We start from the raw sequence: 15,647 nt of genomic DNA on the forward strand, positions 1-15,647 counted from the left end.
TTAAGAGGTGCCTGGCTATAGCATGCGTAGTGGGGGAGCTGCAAGCCACTATGGTGCCGGCTACTAGAGATGGGGTGCATTGGCTCCATCAGTTCCGGCCCACGTTGGTGCCGCGTGTCGCTACTGATGATGCAAGGTGATGGGTGGGACGTGTGCTCTCTTCAGTGGCCAGGTGTGTGATGGAGGGCAGCGCAGGCGAAACTGGGTCGTGGTAGTGGTGGTGGTGGTGGGTGGTCTTGGTGGGCGTTGAAGGTATTAGACCCTGCTTTTGCCATGATCCCCACATGCTTTTGCCCGGCCAGCGCGCAGGAGCATGTCGCGACTATAACGCGACCGCTCTCCGTACGACCGCTCCCCTTCTGCATCAACTGCCCAACTGCCCGGCCGTCACTGCTCGCACCACCCCGCCGGCGGCAGTGCGTGATTGCGAGTGCATTGATCAGCAGAAGCCCCTGAATCGCCGCGCGGAATGGCCACGACTCCCCCGGCTCGCGACAGAGCTTCGTCGGAAAGCGTGCCAGTCGGGAGTCCGCTGCCCAAGAAACTGCCCGCCCCCTCGACGCCTACGAGCTCAATCCGCCGCAAAATGGCTGCCAATGCCCCTTCTCCTGCCTCCAAAGACGGTGTCCCGCCCCGTCGCCCGACTGCAACCAGCGGCACTGCTGCGAGTGCCCGCCGGCCTACCGTGGCATCTGCAAGCACGGCGCGAACGCCCACGAGCGCGTCAAAAGCCCCCGCCACGGCCACTTCACGCACCAGTGCAGTCGGATCCAGCTTGAACAAGCCGCCGACGCGTCCAGCGGCAGCCACCGCAGCCCGCAGAACCATCTCGTCGTCCAAGACGGCATCCGATGTCGAGCCAGACCTGTCTTCGGTGACGTCGGGGGACGAGAAGAAGAGAACAGCAGTCCGTCGCACGCCCGTCACATCGTCGACTGCCTCGCGCCCATCGCCGGCCAAGGCAGCGTCACGCCAGTCCATTGCGCCCTCGACCACGCCCACGACTGCAGCCAAGCGCCCTGCAACAACACGCCCATCCGCAGAGGCAGCGACGACCCGCGCAACCCCACGCGCTTCCCTGGCTCCTTCCACACGAGCGACCCCTACCCGCCCCGCGGCAGGAGCACGAGCGGCAGGCGCAACACCAAAGGTGCCGTCGGGCCATGCGAAGAAGCTGTCCGTCTCCACCCCTCAACTCCCAGCACCAGAGGCCGACGATACAGCCGAGGAAGCGTGAGTGGGACCCCGAGCCCTTGCATTGCCACGTTCTAACTTGTCTGCAGAGAGAGCCCCGTCATCACGTCTCCACGCCGCATTGCGCCCCTCAAAGAAAAAGCCGCGTCCGACAATGAAGCTGGAAACCGCAAGAGCGCTCTCGAGCCCATCAGGGCATCGCTGGCGAAACTCGGCGAAGAGCCGCCGCGACCGGATACTGCGCCGACGGGACGTGCCGAAATGGATGTGGAGATGAAAAGGCGGAGCGCTCAGATCATGCACGACTTCTTCAAGGAGACCAACCTACGCGACAAGCTGCAGGAGCAGTGCGAAGACCTCACCCGTGAAGTCGACAACCTGCACTCCGAAAAGGACAAGCTGCGCAAACAGCTGGCCGATGCCCAGGCCGCCATTGTCGAAAAGGACAAGGCCATCTCCGGCGGCTCAGATGCCTCGCCGTCCCAGCAACGCGCCCACACAATCCTCGTCGAGGACATGGAAAAGAAGTTTGCGAGAGAGACCAAGCAGCTGGAAGAGCAGAGCCAGCAGCTCGAGGAAGAGAAAAAGGCTGCCCAGGAGAGAGAAGCTACCGAGGCTGCCAAGGCCAGCGAGCTGCAGCAGGTCCTCGACGATCTGAATGCCGAGCTCGAGCAACAGGGCCGCGAATGGGACGAGGAGAAGAAGAAGCTTGTCGAGCAAGCCACGCAGATTGAAGAGCTCACCCACGAGGTCACCACACTCCGACAAGAGCGCGACAGCCTCTCCCAAGAGCTCGACATCGCCAAGAAGACATTGGAAAACCTCGAGACGAAATTTGCAGAGCTCGAGCAGAGCCAGTCGGACAATCTGCTTGCGCGCGATGCTAAGATCAACGAGCTGACCAAGACTGTCGACGAGTACGTGGTAGAAGTTGCCTCTCGGGAGGAGAGACACAACAACGCCCTGCAAGAAGCGCAGCGATCCCTCGAATCAAAATCGACAGAGTCTTCGGCGGCGGTAGAGCAACTCCAGTCCGAGATTGAGTCGATTCACCAGAAGCACACGGATGAACTACGCATCAAGGAAGACACCATCGCGTCCCACCTTCAAACACAGAAACAGCTACAGGACGATATTGCTAAATTGCAAGAGCGGGCCGATCAAGTCTCTGCAGACCTAGAGAAAGAGCGCAATGCGCACGCAGAACAGATGCAAGCCAAGATCGAGGAGCTACAGCAACACTCGGAGAGTGAGCTACGCGCGAGAGAAGATGAGCTTTCCGGCCATCTCAAGTCCATTGATGGTCTTCAGGAGCAGATTGTGGCGCTCCAACAAGGCTCAACTGATGGCGCCAGAGTAGCTGAAGAGCTCCACAAGCAAATCCAGGATCTCAAGGAGTCACACGAAGCTGCTATCAAGGTCAAGACTGATGAGACTGACGAGCTTGTCCGACAACTCGATGCCATGAACGATCAGCTTATCACCGATGCTGCCGAACTCGAGCAGCTTAGAGCAGAGACGGCTAGTCTGCGCAGCACCATCGACACACTTGAAAAAGCCTCTCAGCAGCAAGAGTCTCAACACGCGTCTGATCTGGCCAAGGTTCAAGCGGAATTGAACGAGGCGAACAAGAAGATGGAGACATACAAAGCAGAGCTCGATACAATGCAGGACAAACACAAACAAGATCTCCGCGTCATCGGCGAAGACTATGAACGTGAGATTGAGTCACTGAGAGCCGATCTGGAGGGAGACGCCACAAAGCGATTCAACACTTTGCAAGCGGACTACGACTCACTTGTTGCTGAGAAGAATGACACACTAAGGGAGCATGAGGCAGTGCTTGCCGAGCGGTCCACAGAACTGGAAGCTCTGAAGAAAGACCTGGCGGATGCCAAGGAGAATTCCGCTCGCGCAACGCAAGATCGCGATGATACTCTTGCCAGACTCAAGGATGTCGAAGAAGAGAAAGCTTCCCTCACAGAGGCTCATGGCACTTCCCAGTCACTTGTCGCCGATCTTCAAGCTCGCGTTGATGCCCTCACCCAGGAGGTTGCTGCTGTCGAAGGTCTTCAGTCCAGAGTCGACCGGTTGGAAGAGGAGAAATCGGCTACAATGGAGGCGCATGCCATGTCTCAGTCAATCATTGCCGATCTGCAGGCTCGTCATGACTCCTTGTTGGAAGAAAAGACTTCAGCCGAAGACGCTCACAGTCGTGCAATCGAAGCTTTGAAGCAAGATTCCGAGAGCCAGTCAAAGCAACTCCTCGGTGAGCTGGAATCCAAGTACGACAATTTACTGGCAGAGAAGAAGGCTGCCGAAGAGGAGCACCACACCGCTCTTGAATCTCTAAAGCAGGATGCCGATGCCTCTTCCAGGCAAATTATCGAAGAGCTCCAATCCAAGTACGACGCCCTGCTGAAAGAGAAGAGCGCAACTGAGCAAGCACACGAACAAGCCATGGAATCTTTGAAGCAAGACTCTGAAAGTCACTCGAGGCAGCTGACCAGTGAGCTCCAATCGAAATACGACGCTTTGCTAGAGGAGAAGAAATTTGCCGAAGAGGAGTACCGCAATACCATCGAATCTTTGAAGCAGAATGCCGATACTTCCTCCAAGCAGACGATTGATGAGCTTCATTCCAAGTACGACACTTTACTAGACGAGAAGACTGCAGCCGAGGAAGCTCATAAACACGCCATGGAGGCTTTGAAGGATGAAGCAGAGACCGCATCAAGACAACATTTGGAGGAGCTTCAGACAAAGTACGACGCGCTGTTAGAGGAGAAGACTGCGACTGAAGCAACCCACTCTCAGATGATAGAAGCCTTGAAGGCGGAGTCAGAGAGCAAGACTAAATCGATTCTAGGCGAACTCCAGTCCAAGTACGACGCGCTATTGGAAGAAAAGTCTTTGGCAGATGATGAACATAGCCGCATCGTCGCGCAGCTAAAGGAAGAAGCAGACAGCACATCGAAGCAACTTTTGGTCGAGCTCCAAGCCAAGTATGATCGAGTACAGGAGGATATGAAGAGCACATCTGAAGCTCTGAACGCTTTGCAGCTCAAGTACGATGCCGCTGTGGGAGATATGAACAGCAGTGAAGGGAGCCACAAGGCTGAGGTTGAGAGTCTGCAGAATCAACGGGACAACCTCTCTAAGCGACTTTCGGACCTTGAGAAGAGCCACGCAGATATGCTCACCGAGCAACTCATGGCTCAAGAAACGCACACCAAGGCACTCGAAGCGCAACAAGCCGAGATCGAACAGAAGTATGCCAGCCTATTAGAGATCATGCAAAGCGATGCGGACCGATTAGAGCAAGAGAAGTCAGCGGCGCTTTTGGCAAAACAATCCGCCCTCAATGAGCTTGCTGCTCTTAAGAAAGAACTGCACGCTGAAATTGATCAGCTCAAAGCAGGGCAGTCAACGAAAAACCAAGGCAGCCCAACCAGAACTGACGAAATGGTTGAAAAGTACGAAATTCTTCTCGCCGAAAAGGCCACCGCCGACAAGGAACATCAGGAAGCCATGGCAAAGCTCAAGGAATCGCTCACGCAGGACCATGAGCAGGCATTCTCAAAACTGCAACAAGAGTACAATGCGTTACAGGAAAAGGCTGCCAAGACAGATCAAGAGCAAAGTGACGCTATCGAGCTACTGAAGGAGGAGTTCAAGACAGGGCATTCAAATGACATGGACGCTCTAAGACGGCAGCTTGAAGATGTTCAGAAACGGCACTCTGATCTTACGGAGCAGAAGGCATCCATGGACCACGCGCACGAGGAAGCAATCAGTGAGTTGATGGTTGGCATGGAAGCTAGCACCAACGACGCTTTGCAGCAGCTGCGTGAAAAATACGACGCCCTCACTGCTGAGTTGGAGGCAGAACGTCTCAACCATATCAGCGAGCTCGAGACGGTAAGACGACAGGCAGCTGAGCAGCAGAGCCTGCACAGAGACGGCTCGCGTCAGGACCAAGTTCAACAAGTTGCCGACATGTCCGCAACGTACGAGGAAAAGCTTCGCGTACTTGAACAAGAGCGGAATGAAGCCATCAGGGCTGCTGAAGATGCAGAAGATCGTATCGAAACCATGAAAGGCGAGGTTGTGCGCAAACATCTGGCCCGCGTCGAGCCCCTAGAGAAGGAGAATGCTTTTCTTCTCGACAAAATCGACCGCCTTGAGGCCATGCTAGCTGCTGGCGATCGAATCGCTCGTGTCGCGGCTACCGTTGGCGAGAAACGCAACATCAACACACTGGCTGAGGAAGATGAAGATTCAACTGAAGATGCCTGGCCTGGAGTTCAGCCACCCAAACTCAATGGAACCGGTGACCACAACGACGTGGTCGGAACTGTAAGTTAGATCCGACCCTGTACGTGGTTTTTTTGTTTGCATTTTGCTCGCCGCACACGAGATACAGACTGCTAATCCGCCGCTAGCAGATTGCAGCCATGCAAGAGTCTCTGAAGCAGCTCGCTGAGCTCAACAACGAAGCAATCTCCGAGAGCACCATGACGGCCCACAAACTCGCCATGGACCAAGATTAGTCCTTTTTTCGTCCGGCGATGATGATGCAGCTCTGCGGCTACGTACGACGGCTCATGAAGCGCATGCTTATTTAAATCTTCTTCGACTCGTTATGTTGTTGTAATTCTTTCACTATTCTCACTCTTGGCCATTCTCTCTGCACACAGCATGAGTTTGCTTTACTTATTTAGATCATGGCACTATACCCATCTCAATGTACTATCGTCATTCATGAATGATTTTCGTGTTAGCGAGCTTGCCTTTACACTTTTGAACGTTGAACTGCTTCCAGTCACATATGCATCTATCTCATTCTGTTGCTAGCGAACGCTCTTTGTTGTATTGTGGAACTCCCCTCCCAACCAGTAGTATCTCCTGCTTCTCAAGACCACGCACGATGTTAAAATTACCCCCTTTGCGAGAACAATACGCTTGTCCATCCCCTAGTATCAAGACATCAAGCATAAGAAGGCGATAGAAGCACAGAAACCAACACAGCACATGGAGAAGACGGCAATGAACATAGTCATGAATATTCGATAATGTATTCAAAGGCGCAGCCAAACGAATCGAACAAAGTATATATACAAGAAACTTTTCTCTTTGCACTCATACCTCAAGGGATTTTCCTTTCCTTCCTTCCCTCCTACTCTAAGACTGATAAGAATCCAAAAAGCTAGCCCTTCCCAGCTTCTGAGAGTGAATATGCTCCTTGACAACAACCGGGCTAACCGGCTTACGGCCCACCATAGCACGCCTCGTCAACGTATCATGGCGACGGGATACAGGCACAGAGCGGCCACGGTTCGAGTCTGTTGCTTGAAGGCATTGCGAGTAGTAGTCGTTCTGCTTTACGCACTTCCAGCCGTTGGCACAGGTAGTAGGGCCAGTGAAACCGGTACCGCCACAGCGTTCGTAAGCACCGGCGGTGCTGGGTTGGGCAGGCTGGGCGGGCTCAGCGGGCGAAGGAGTTGTAGCAGGAGCAGACGCGGCGGGTGCAGAGGGGGTCGATGATCCAGCGGGAGAAGATGCAACAGGAGAGGCGGATTCTACGGGTGCAGCAGATGGGGCTGCGGGTGAGCCTGTACCGATGGGTGCTGCGGCAGCGGAAGAAGCAGCAGGGGCTACGGGGGTTGCAGCTGGTACGCTGGGACTAGCTGCCTCTGGTGTGGCCTCGGGGACAGTGGGAGCAGTGCCGCTGGCGGGGCTGTCACCGAGAGCAAGGATGCGGGCAGCAGCGGCTTCAGCGGCAACCATGACGATTGCCTGTGTGTTACCGGTAGGGAGATCGGGGTGGATTGAAGCATCGACGACAAACAAGTTGTCAGTACCGTAGACTTTGGTGTCAGTGTCGACGACAACACCGGCATCGCCCTTGGTTCCCATCTTAGCAGTTCCCACGTAGTGGCTTCCGGTCTTGAAAGTCTTGATGAGGTCCGCGCCAGTGACGTTGGAAACACCGGCTGGAGCATTCAGAGTGAGAGTGGAGTTGCCGCCTTTTGACATGGCGATCAAGCGGTCCATCATCATAGTGATAGCCTCGGTGTCGACGTCAGAGGTCATGTGGGGATCAGTGATGAAGGTGGTGGCGCCATCAGCAGTGATACCAAGGCTACCGACAGACTGCAGACCGTGGGTAATGTAGACCTTCATCTGGACGGTGTTGTCGGACGGCGAGTTGCAAGTGCCCTGGAAGAAGATTTCGCTGCCATCAGTGGTGTTGACAGATGACCACCAGTTAAGACGCTGGCCAGACTGTGCGAGCGTGCCAGAACCCTTGGCGAACAGATCAATCAGGGTCTGGTTGGGGCTGGTCAGAGCCTCCTTGTCAGTTCCGGACAGGGGAGTGCTGGTGTTGAACGTGATGGTGAAGATGGGGTGGTCCTTGATCTCAGCACCGACGGGAAGGTCGATCCAGTCAGCCTCATCGGGGAGCTTGACACCGCTGCTGCCGCTGGCAACAGTCTGGAGCTGGTCGGCGGGGCCAATACCGGAGTTGAAGAGGATACGGGGAGTAGACATGGAACCAGCAGCAAGGATAACACTGCCTCCGGCCTTGACGTTGTAGATGACGCGCTTGCCATCTGCGGTTTCGACTTCGACACCAGAGATAGCCGATCCCTCACGAACAGCGCGAACGACATTGGTGTTCATCATCAGCTCGAAGTTGTCAAGCTTCTGGGCCAGGGGAAGGTAAGTCCTGACCACACCGGAGCGAAGACCGTTGGCGATGTTCCAGGTAGGGTGGCCGTAGACGTCGACCTTGGCGTTGGGGTTCTCAACAAAGTCGGTCTCGGTCCATCCCTGGCCAGCGAAAAACTGTGACAAGACGTCGTAGGCACCATCATCGTAACGGACACCGTCTTCTGAGCCGTAAGTTTGTCCAGGGTTGCGCTCGTACACACGATCAGCCGCATCAGCGACGTCAGCCCACTTCCAGCCAGCAGGCCACTTGTCGTCAAAGTCACGCTCCTGAGGCTTGACGTACATCATAGCGTTGACGGCAGTACCACCACCTAGGAGGCAGCCAGCCATGTCCGCAGTGTCGGAGCAGTATGCGGGGCTGCCGACGTCGCTGAGGTAGTAACCGTATCCTGGGACATCGTACATAGAAACAGTGTCGTTCCATGGCATGACCTCAGTCTGACCAGTGAAAGCGTATGATGGGCCACCGCGTTCAATCAACAGGACGGAAGCACCGCTCTCTGCGAGTCTCTCGGCTGTAATGATACCAGCAGCACCACCTCCGGCGACGATGTAGTCGTATGTAGAGTTAGCAACGGTGGCTGTGGTGTTTCCAGCAACAGGGGCTGCTGGCGTGGTCGAGTTGCCTCCAGGTGTAGTAGAATTGCCTCCACTAGGGGTGCTAGCCACCGCCATAGCAGCCCACTTCTCGAAGTCGGGGCTCATAGCGTTGCTCATGGGAAGTCCGAAAGCTCCGAAACCAGCGTCATGGTAGTTGAGCGCCGCACCAGCATCGGTAGAGTCGGCGAGCGCCGTGTCAGAGTAAGCCCAGCCCATGACGTTCGAGCTAGGAGACTCGTAGATGACGAGACCAGTGGATGGGTCCTCGCTGATGCAGTTGGAGCACAGGAAAGTGTATGAAAAGGCAGTGTCGTTGACGAAGGTTCCATCGGGAATTGGAGACATGGTAAAGTCACCAGTCTTGACAGCCGGGTTTGTGTATCCAGTCGCCTCTCGGAAGGAGGCGATGACTTCGCCCTCGTGAGGCCAAGCAACAACTAGCAAGTTGCCAGTCATGGATTGGCCCTGAGTGTGTCAGTATATAATCTGCATAGCATTGCATGCTCTCAACATACCATGCTGAATCCAGCCCAACCACCATCGTTGGTGATGGGAGCCTGGACCTGGACGATGAAGTCGGTGGTAGGATTCTCTGGGAGGGCGTAGCCCAGTCTGTAGCCTGAAGAGTGCTGGAGACCGTTGAAAGTAATGCCAGTCTTCTCGTCCGTGAATTTGGTCGAAGTTTGCGCCGAGACGCCGAGTGCCAGGAGGGCTGTGGAAAGAAGGAATGTGCGTGCCATTTTGGCGGTAAGAGTGATGACTTAGGTGAGAGAAAGAATGGTGTGGCGCTGCCGACAAAAGAGTGTGAAGCCGTCAAGGCTGTAAAGAATGACTAGAAAGCAACGTTCGTAGAACGCGCAAAGAAATGAATGAATGAATGAATGAATGAATGAATGAGAGCGAAAAAGCTTGTGCCGAACAAGTCGACACAAGACATGCCTCTATATAAATGCTGTGCCATTGCGGGTCAAGAGCCCTCAATCTGCCATATTCAAGGGTGGATGCCATCTCCGACCTAGCGTCCGTCAACAAGCCCAAGATGCAGCCTCGCGACGATGTCAACCTGGATTCTGGACCATGGTGGTCCAGGAACATGGTCCATCGGTCGCGCTACGGGTGTCAAAACGTTCATCCGGCGTTGGCACCACTGTACTAAGTTGATTACATGCAGCACAGGCGTCAAAATGCCGACGCACACTTCGGTAACACGGTTGCGTTCATTCGTCGATAATGGTGTTTCATGTTTGTTTGGCATGAACCTGACGTCGGGGTGGAGTCTAGCTGTTTCGAAACGAATCGCCAAGGCAGGAACCGCCATCCTTTGCAAATTGCGCGTGGGCCGCTGAGCAAAACATCATCCACTATTGATCGCGCTCATGGTACATGAGCTTGACTGATGAGTCGAGGGCACCTTATCTTTTGCTTGTCCCGGTGACTGTAAGAGTCAGGTCACCTTGTCGTTTGTGTGCTCCGAGTGCCAGTGCGAATGCAAAAAGATATGGAGCCTATCAATTTGCTGGTATCCATCGGTTTCCTACAGTTACCGTCGCAAGGTTGGAGACGATAGCGCTCCCGGGAAATCGGCACGCCAGAGGAAGAGATGGAACATTGGAGTACTTGAGGTGACGCGTTCATGGGAAGTGGGTTTTGCGCAGGTTATACATGGGCGTCTGCTGGAACGCGGCCGGCCGACGACGACCTTGCTTCAAGTTGAAGCCGAACTCATTGCTCCAATGCGATATTACGATATTGCGATATAACGATATTTCGATGTTGCTTGATACGGATTATCAGTTGATGATGCGGAGATGGCTGGTTTGTTGACGTTCGGTGGACTTCGCGTCCCAGTACCTGACGCTAGCTTGATCGTGACGACTGAGGCACGGTGAGGCCACCGAGACCGCGAACATGTCAAACGTGCGCCGGCTCATCGATGTGTTCAACACCTCGTTGAACTCGTCCCTAGCCTGAACCGGTTTGCGCTTTCGATGGATAAGGAACGACTCGAACGCGCTGATGATGCGGAGATGTTCAGGTGGGGTACTGTAACGTACCTCGGCTCAGGATGTCGCCTCCCGCCAGGTACGACATCCATATGCTAAACTTCATCCCGACAAGTTTATCTTGTAAATACTGTTGTGTATCATTTACATACAGACTGTCTGCTTAGTATCATATCATCATGGCACCTAAAAATGAGATTCCAGCCTATGTCCTTGGTGTTGGGCTCACCAAGTTCATCAAGCCCCGACAAACACGCGCATATCCGGAGATGGGCTATGAGGCGGGAGTAAAGGCAATGCTGGATGCACAAATCAACTACGATGATGTTGAGACAGGAGTTGCGTGTTACTGCTACGGAGATACCACGAGCGGCCAAAGAATTTTCTACCAGTTCGGCATGTCGAGGTATGGCACTTGGCCATGACTGTGAGATGTGGAGACACTGACGAGCATCAGTATTCCAATCTACAACACAAACAATGCATGCGCAACCGGTTCGACCGGTCTTCATCTAGCGCGAACCCTGGTCAAGAACGGAGCGATTGACTGCGCACTCGTTATTGGATTCGAACAAATGCAGCCAGGTTCCATCAAGTCCGTGTACAACGACCGCCCCTCCCCCATGGGTCTCTCGATGCGTATGATGGCCGATACCCGCGGTATAAGCAATTCCCCACCGAATGCGCAATACTTTGCCAATGCCGGTGTTGAATACATGGAAAAGTACGGAGCTGAGGCACGCGACTTTGCCGAGATTGCGAGGATCAGTCATGAGCACAGCTCCAGGAATCCGTATGCGCAGTTCAGGAACGTGTACACGCTCGAGGAAATTGAAAAGGCGCCGATGATTCACTTCCCGTTGACTAAACTCCAATGCAGTCCGACGAGCGACGGTGCTGGCGCAGCCGTCATCGTGAGCCAAAAGTTTTTGGATGCTAGACCGCATCTCAAGAGTCAGGCTATTCTGATCGCAGGCCAGTCTCTGATGACGGACTCTCCACAGCTTTTCTCCAAGTCGTCGATGGATCTCGTTGGTTTTGACATGACCAAGCGCGCGGCACAGGCAGCTTTGAAGGAAGCAGGTGTGAATGCAAAAGACATCAAGGTCGCGGAAGTGCACGACTGCTTCTCGGCAAATGAACTCATCTTGTTAGAAGGTCTGGGTTTCAGCGAACCCGGAAAAGCACACATGATGGTGCGCAATGGCGATATCACTTACGGCGGTAAAGGACCCATCGTGAACCCATCTGGCGGCCTCATCAGCAAGGGACACCCCCTCGGTGCGACTGGTTTGGCACAATGCGCAGAACTGACATGGCAGCTTCGAGGCTGGGCCAACAACAGACTCGCTGAAGGAGCGGATGTGGCGCTGCAGCACAACCTGGGCCTGGGCGGAGCTGTCGTGGTCAATGTATACAAGCGCGCTGATGGCAAGAAGAATGTAAAGATGAGCGACGAGGAAGTCAAACAAGCGAGTCAATTCTCCTACAACCCAGCCGTCGAGGCACGCTATGTCACCAAGGAGGAAGGCGACAAGGTGAGAAGCAAGACTGCGGCAAGCGATTATGCGCTGGGTGATACACTAGAGAAGATTCAAAGCCGATTGTAAGCTAATTGTAAAGTCTATTGAATTTGTTTTGTGCCCAAGGCCATCCTAATGACCGCTAAACTCATCAATAACAAAACGTGACTTCGCCAAGCAACGACCAATATCTAATCTAGTAAACCTCAAGCACATATCTGCCCTCGTCCTTCAACTTCTCAATCTCCTTGCGTGAGTCAATCTTCTTAGCACCAACGTTCTTGACCTTGTGCTCAACGTCGACAGCCTCCTGAAGCACCTCAGTGACATCAGGCACAGGCCATGTCGGCCCGCAGAGGTAGAAGCTACCCTCCTTCTCGAGATAAGCCCTTCGGATGTCCGTCAATGACTCCCTCATACGGTCCTGGATGTAGATCTTCTGAGGTTGGTCACGAGAGAAGGCGCGACCAATGAGAGTAATGATTCCGGCATCTTGGTATGCCTCCCATTCCTCACCGTACAAGTACTCTTCGCGCTGGTGACGGGAACCCATGTAGAGTAGAACCTCGCCGATTTCGTGACCTTGCTGCTTCTGGTAGGCACGTTCCTGAACGAAGGCACGGAAAGGCGCAAGACCGGTACCCAGACCAGCCATGATGATGGGCGCAGTGGTCTTGGTAGGGAGCTTCATGACGGAGGGCTTGACGGAAACGGTAACCGGTGAACCAACCTTGAGGCTGTTGAGGTAGCGTGTCGCTTGACCGAAACGGTCGCGGCCCTTGGGGTCGACCCAGTTGACAGTTACAATGAGCAGCGAGACGGAGTTGGGAGTCACGTGCTGTGCGGAGGCGATGGAATACTCGCGGCGCTTCATTGGGCTGACGATGCGGACAATATCGTGGAAGCTTGGATGTGCGGATGGGAACTCAAGCAGGATGTCAGCGTAGGTGACGGTGTCGACCTCAGCACGGCGCTTGAACTCAGTGGCGCCTTCTGGGCTAAGCAGTTGCAGAAGCTCGCGCTTCTCACGCTCGTCGTCGGCAAACTCGGCAAGCGATTCGTAGAAGCGCTTTGGTGGGCGACCGAAGATGTCGACATTTTGCAGCAGAGATTGGTAGACAGTGCGATTAACAAGGACGTTGGGATCCTCACGAGATGGTACCTCAACAACCTCATCAGGGTTGAGACCGTACCACTTGATGAACTCGTCGACCTGCTTCTCGTCGTTCTCTGCGTGGATGCCAAGAGCCTCACCAATGGCGTAAGTAACACCAGAATCACCAAGATCAAACTCGATGTGGAAGATGTTACGGTCGTAGTTCTTCGGCGTGAGACGGCGACGCTCCTTGACGTGGACGATACTGGTCTTGACGCCAAGATCGGGTCGGACCTGGTTTGCAGTGCCGAAGGCTTCCTTAAAGGCAAAGCCCTTGGCAGCGATTTGCCAGTTCTTGAGCAGGGTTGGGGGCTCGGTCTCGATACGGTCAAAGGGAGCGAAGCTGTTGACGTTGATGTCCGAGGGAAGGCGGATGGGCTCAACATCCTCGTCAACGGTACCCCAAGCGGCAGGGACCTCGATCTCACGCAGAGCGCTTTCGAGCTGCTGGGTGAGTTTCTCAAAGACATCAGAGCTGCCGTTGATAGCAGCAAGCTTGCTCAAGCCAGAGGTGAGAAGGTCTTCACGAGCGACCTTCAAGAATGCCAGCTGGGTGAGGAATGACTCCAGAGACTCATCTTCAGCGACAGCTTCAGATAGAGTAGGGTCAAAAACGAAAAGCTCAATGTCCTTGTCTACAAGAGCTTTGCGGAAGGCAGGTGACAGCTTCTGCTCGACATCCTCGTTCTTGACGCCGGGAAGCTTCACAATGATGGAGCTGTCAGGCTTGACGCTGTTCAAGACGTCAAATTCCTTGAGTATAGCAATGTCGCCAATGAAAGAAACATCGGCTTGCTCAACGGCGTAAGGCGCCTCGATGGTGTAGTCAGCATTGCGAATGTCAGTGCGAGTGACACCGCCCTGCACGAGGTTGTCGTGGCCGCTGCGAACGAAAACGTTCTTTGAAGAGTCGCTTGAGAGGAGCTTGCCTACTACGACAGGTGCGTTGGCGGCTGGTGATTCGTCCAGATTCCAGAAGCTGTACTGCTTGACATCGGCGGTGTTCAGAATGTCAACGTAAGAGCGAACCTCGGCTCCCTCCTTCTCGGCGTGGATTTGGCGGAAAGCATCGAGGAAGTTGCTGGGTGTCCAGACCTGCTCGCGCGAGTACTTGACGTCGGTGACTTCAATGTCCCTATCGTAGGCGAACTGGACAGAGGCCAAGACGTCGGCGTAGAGCCTCGAGTACTCGGCGGGGTCGAGCACAGCAGCCTCATCCTTGACCTGACCAAGAACGGCGATGCGACGAGTGCTCTTTGGGAGCGCCTCAAGGAACGCCTCCTCAACGAATGGGCGGTAGACACGGACGTTGACAACACCGACCTTGTCGCCATCCTTGGAAAGGGCGTTGGCGACCTGAGCGGTCAACGAAGCCTCGACGGTACCAAAGACAACAAGAACACTCTCTGGCTCTTGGTGACCATAGTAATCGAAGAGCTTGTAGTCCTCGCCGAGCTCGTCGTTGAAGGCCTGGAGCAGGCGCAGAACGCGTCCGGCAGTGTCTGAGTGCTTCTTGTCGACCTCAGAGACGGCCTTGAGCACTGCCTCGTAGCTGTTGTATAGCCTGGTCTGGTCCAGAGTATCGACCAGCCTGGCTGTCTCCCTTCCAACGCTAATGCCATCGTATGTGTGAATCGTAGGGAGGACGCTCGATAGGAGGGTCGCGAAGAGGGACATGTGCTGAGTCTCGAAGACAGACGGGCTGCAGACGAGACCAAGCCCAAGGTCCTCGGCGAGTGTAAGGGAAGAGACATAGTCGGTGACGAGACCAGCGCTGGAGTTGGCGGAGTAGTCGACAGCGGCAATGTGGGCGGTCAATGGGTTGGCGACCGAGTAGAGAGCGGACAGTTGGTCGAGCGAAGCGCGGAGGAAGTTCAAGGTGGAGGAGGAGGCGATGATGGACTGGGGGATGTGGCGCTTCTTCAGGTCAAAGTCCTTTGAGAACATGTATCCCAATGCAATGGCACCAGCACCGGTCCTCGTCTCCAGAGAGGAAACGCCAGTCTGGTAGCCGAGAGCATTCTTCTCGCCCTGTTCTTGCCAGTACTTGACTGCTACATCCAGATCGAATGACTCAGCCGAGTATGCGAAGATCTTGTCCGAGAGAGCGTATGCGACTTGCTGAACAAGAGTCTGAGCGGTAAGGTAGGTAGGGCCACCGATGGACTGGTAAGAGAGGTCCTGACCAAACGGCAGACTGGACGACTTCTTGGTGAAGTCCTTGGGTGCGGTCTGCTCGGCACCAGGGCCAGCGGACTCCGTCTGCTGGAAATGCATCTTGAATGCAGGTATGCGCCTGTGCAACTCAGCCTTTCGGTCAAGGCACTGAGAGTCTCTCTTTTTGGTGTAAGAGAGAGGTGGAGAGTTACTACGACTCTACGGACGCTTCACCGAGGGAGTATATCCGCGTCGTGGATTTGTCGCCTCGTAGCA

General features: G+C 54.6%; 4 protein-coding genes across 4 annotated transcripts; 2 read left to right on the forward strand and 2 right to left on the reverse strand.

Moving 5' to 3' along the window:
* Positions 1–586: 586 nt before the first annotated feature.
* Positions 587–5,747, forward strand: ACET3X_001569 (uncharacterized protein; the record flags this gene model as incomplete). Its single annotated transcript, XM_069446874.1, has 3 exons — positions 587–1,233; positions 1,284–5,553; positions 5,643–5,747. 3 exons carry the CDS (start codon positions 587–589, stop codon positions 5,745–5,747), a joined length of 5,022 nt encoding a protein of 1,673 aa, XP_069311811.1.
* A 631-nt stretch (positions 5,748–6,378) lies between these two features.
* ACET3X_001570 (uncharacterized protein) lies at positions 6,379–9,272 on the reverse strand (the record flags this gene model as incomplete). Its single annotated transcript, XM_069446876.1, has 2 exons — positions 6,379–8,997; positions 9,048–9,272. 2 exons carry the CDS (start codon positions 9,270–9,272, stop codon positions 6,379–6,381), a joined length of 2,844 nt encoding a protein of 947 aa, XP_069311812.1.
* Positions 9,273–10,714: 1,442 nt separating this feature from the next.
* Positions 10,715–12,145, forward strand: ACET3X_001571 (uncharacterized protein; the record flags this gene model as incomplete). Its single annotated transcript, XM_069446877.1, has 2 exons — positions 10,715–10,941; positions 10,993–12,145. 2 exons carry the CDS (start codon positions 10,715–10,717, stop codon positions 12,143–12,145), a joined length of 1,380 nt encoding a protein of 459 aa, XP_069311813.1.
* Positions 12,146–12,254: 109 nt separating this feature from the next.
* Positions 12,255–15,491, reverse strand: ACET3X_001572 (uncharacterized protein; the record flags this gene model as incomplete). The annotated part of the gene is made up of 1 exon (XM_069446878.1): positions 12,255–15,491. The coding sequence occupies one exon, from the start codon at positions 15,489–15,491 to the stop codon at positions 12,255–12,257; it is 3,237 nt and encodes a 1,078-aa protein (XP_069311814.1).
* Positions 15,492–15,647: the final 156 nt, after the last annotated feature.

The sequence above is a fragment of the Alternaria dauci genome, chromosome 1, assembly GCF_042100115.1.
Source record: "Alternaria dauci strain A2016 chromosome 1, whole genome shotgun sequence".
Taxonomy (NCBI): domain Eukaryota; kingdom Fungi; phylum Ascomycota; class Dothideomycetes; order Pleosporales; family Pleosporaceae; genus Alternaria; species Alternaria dauci.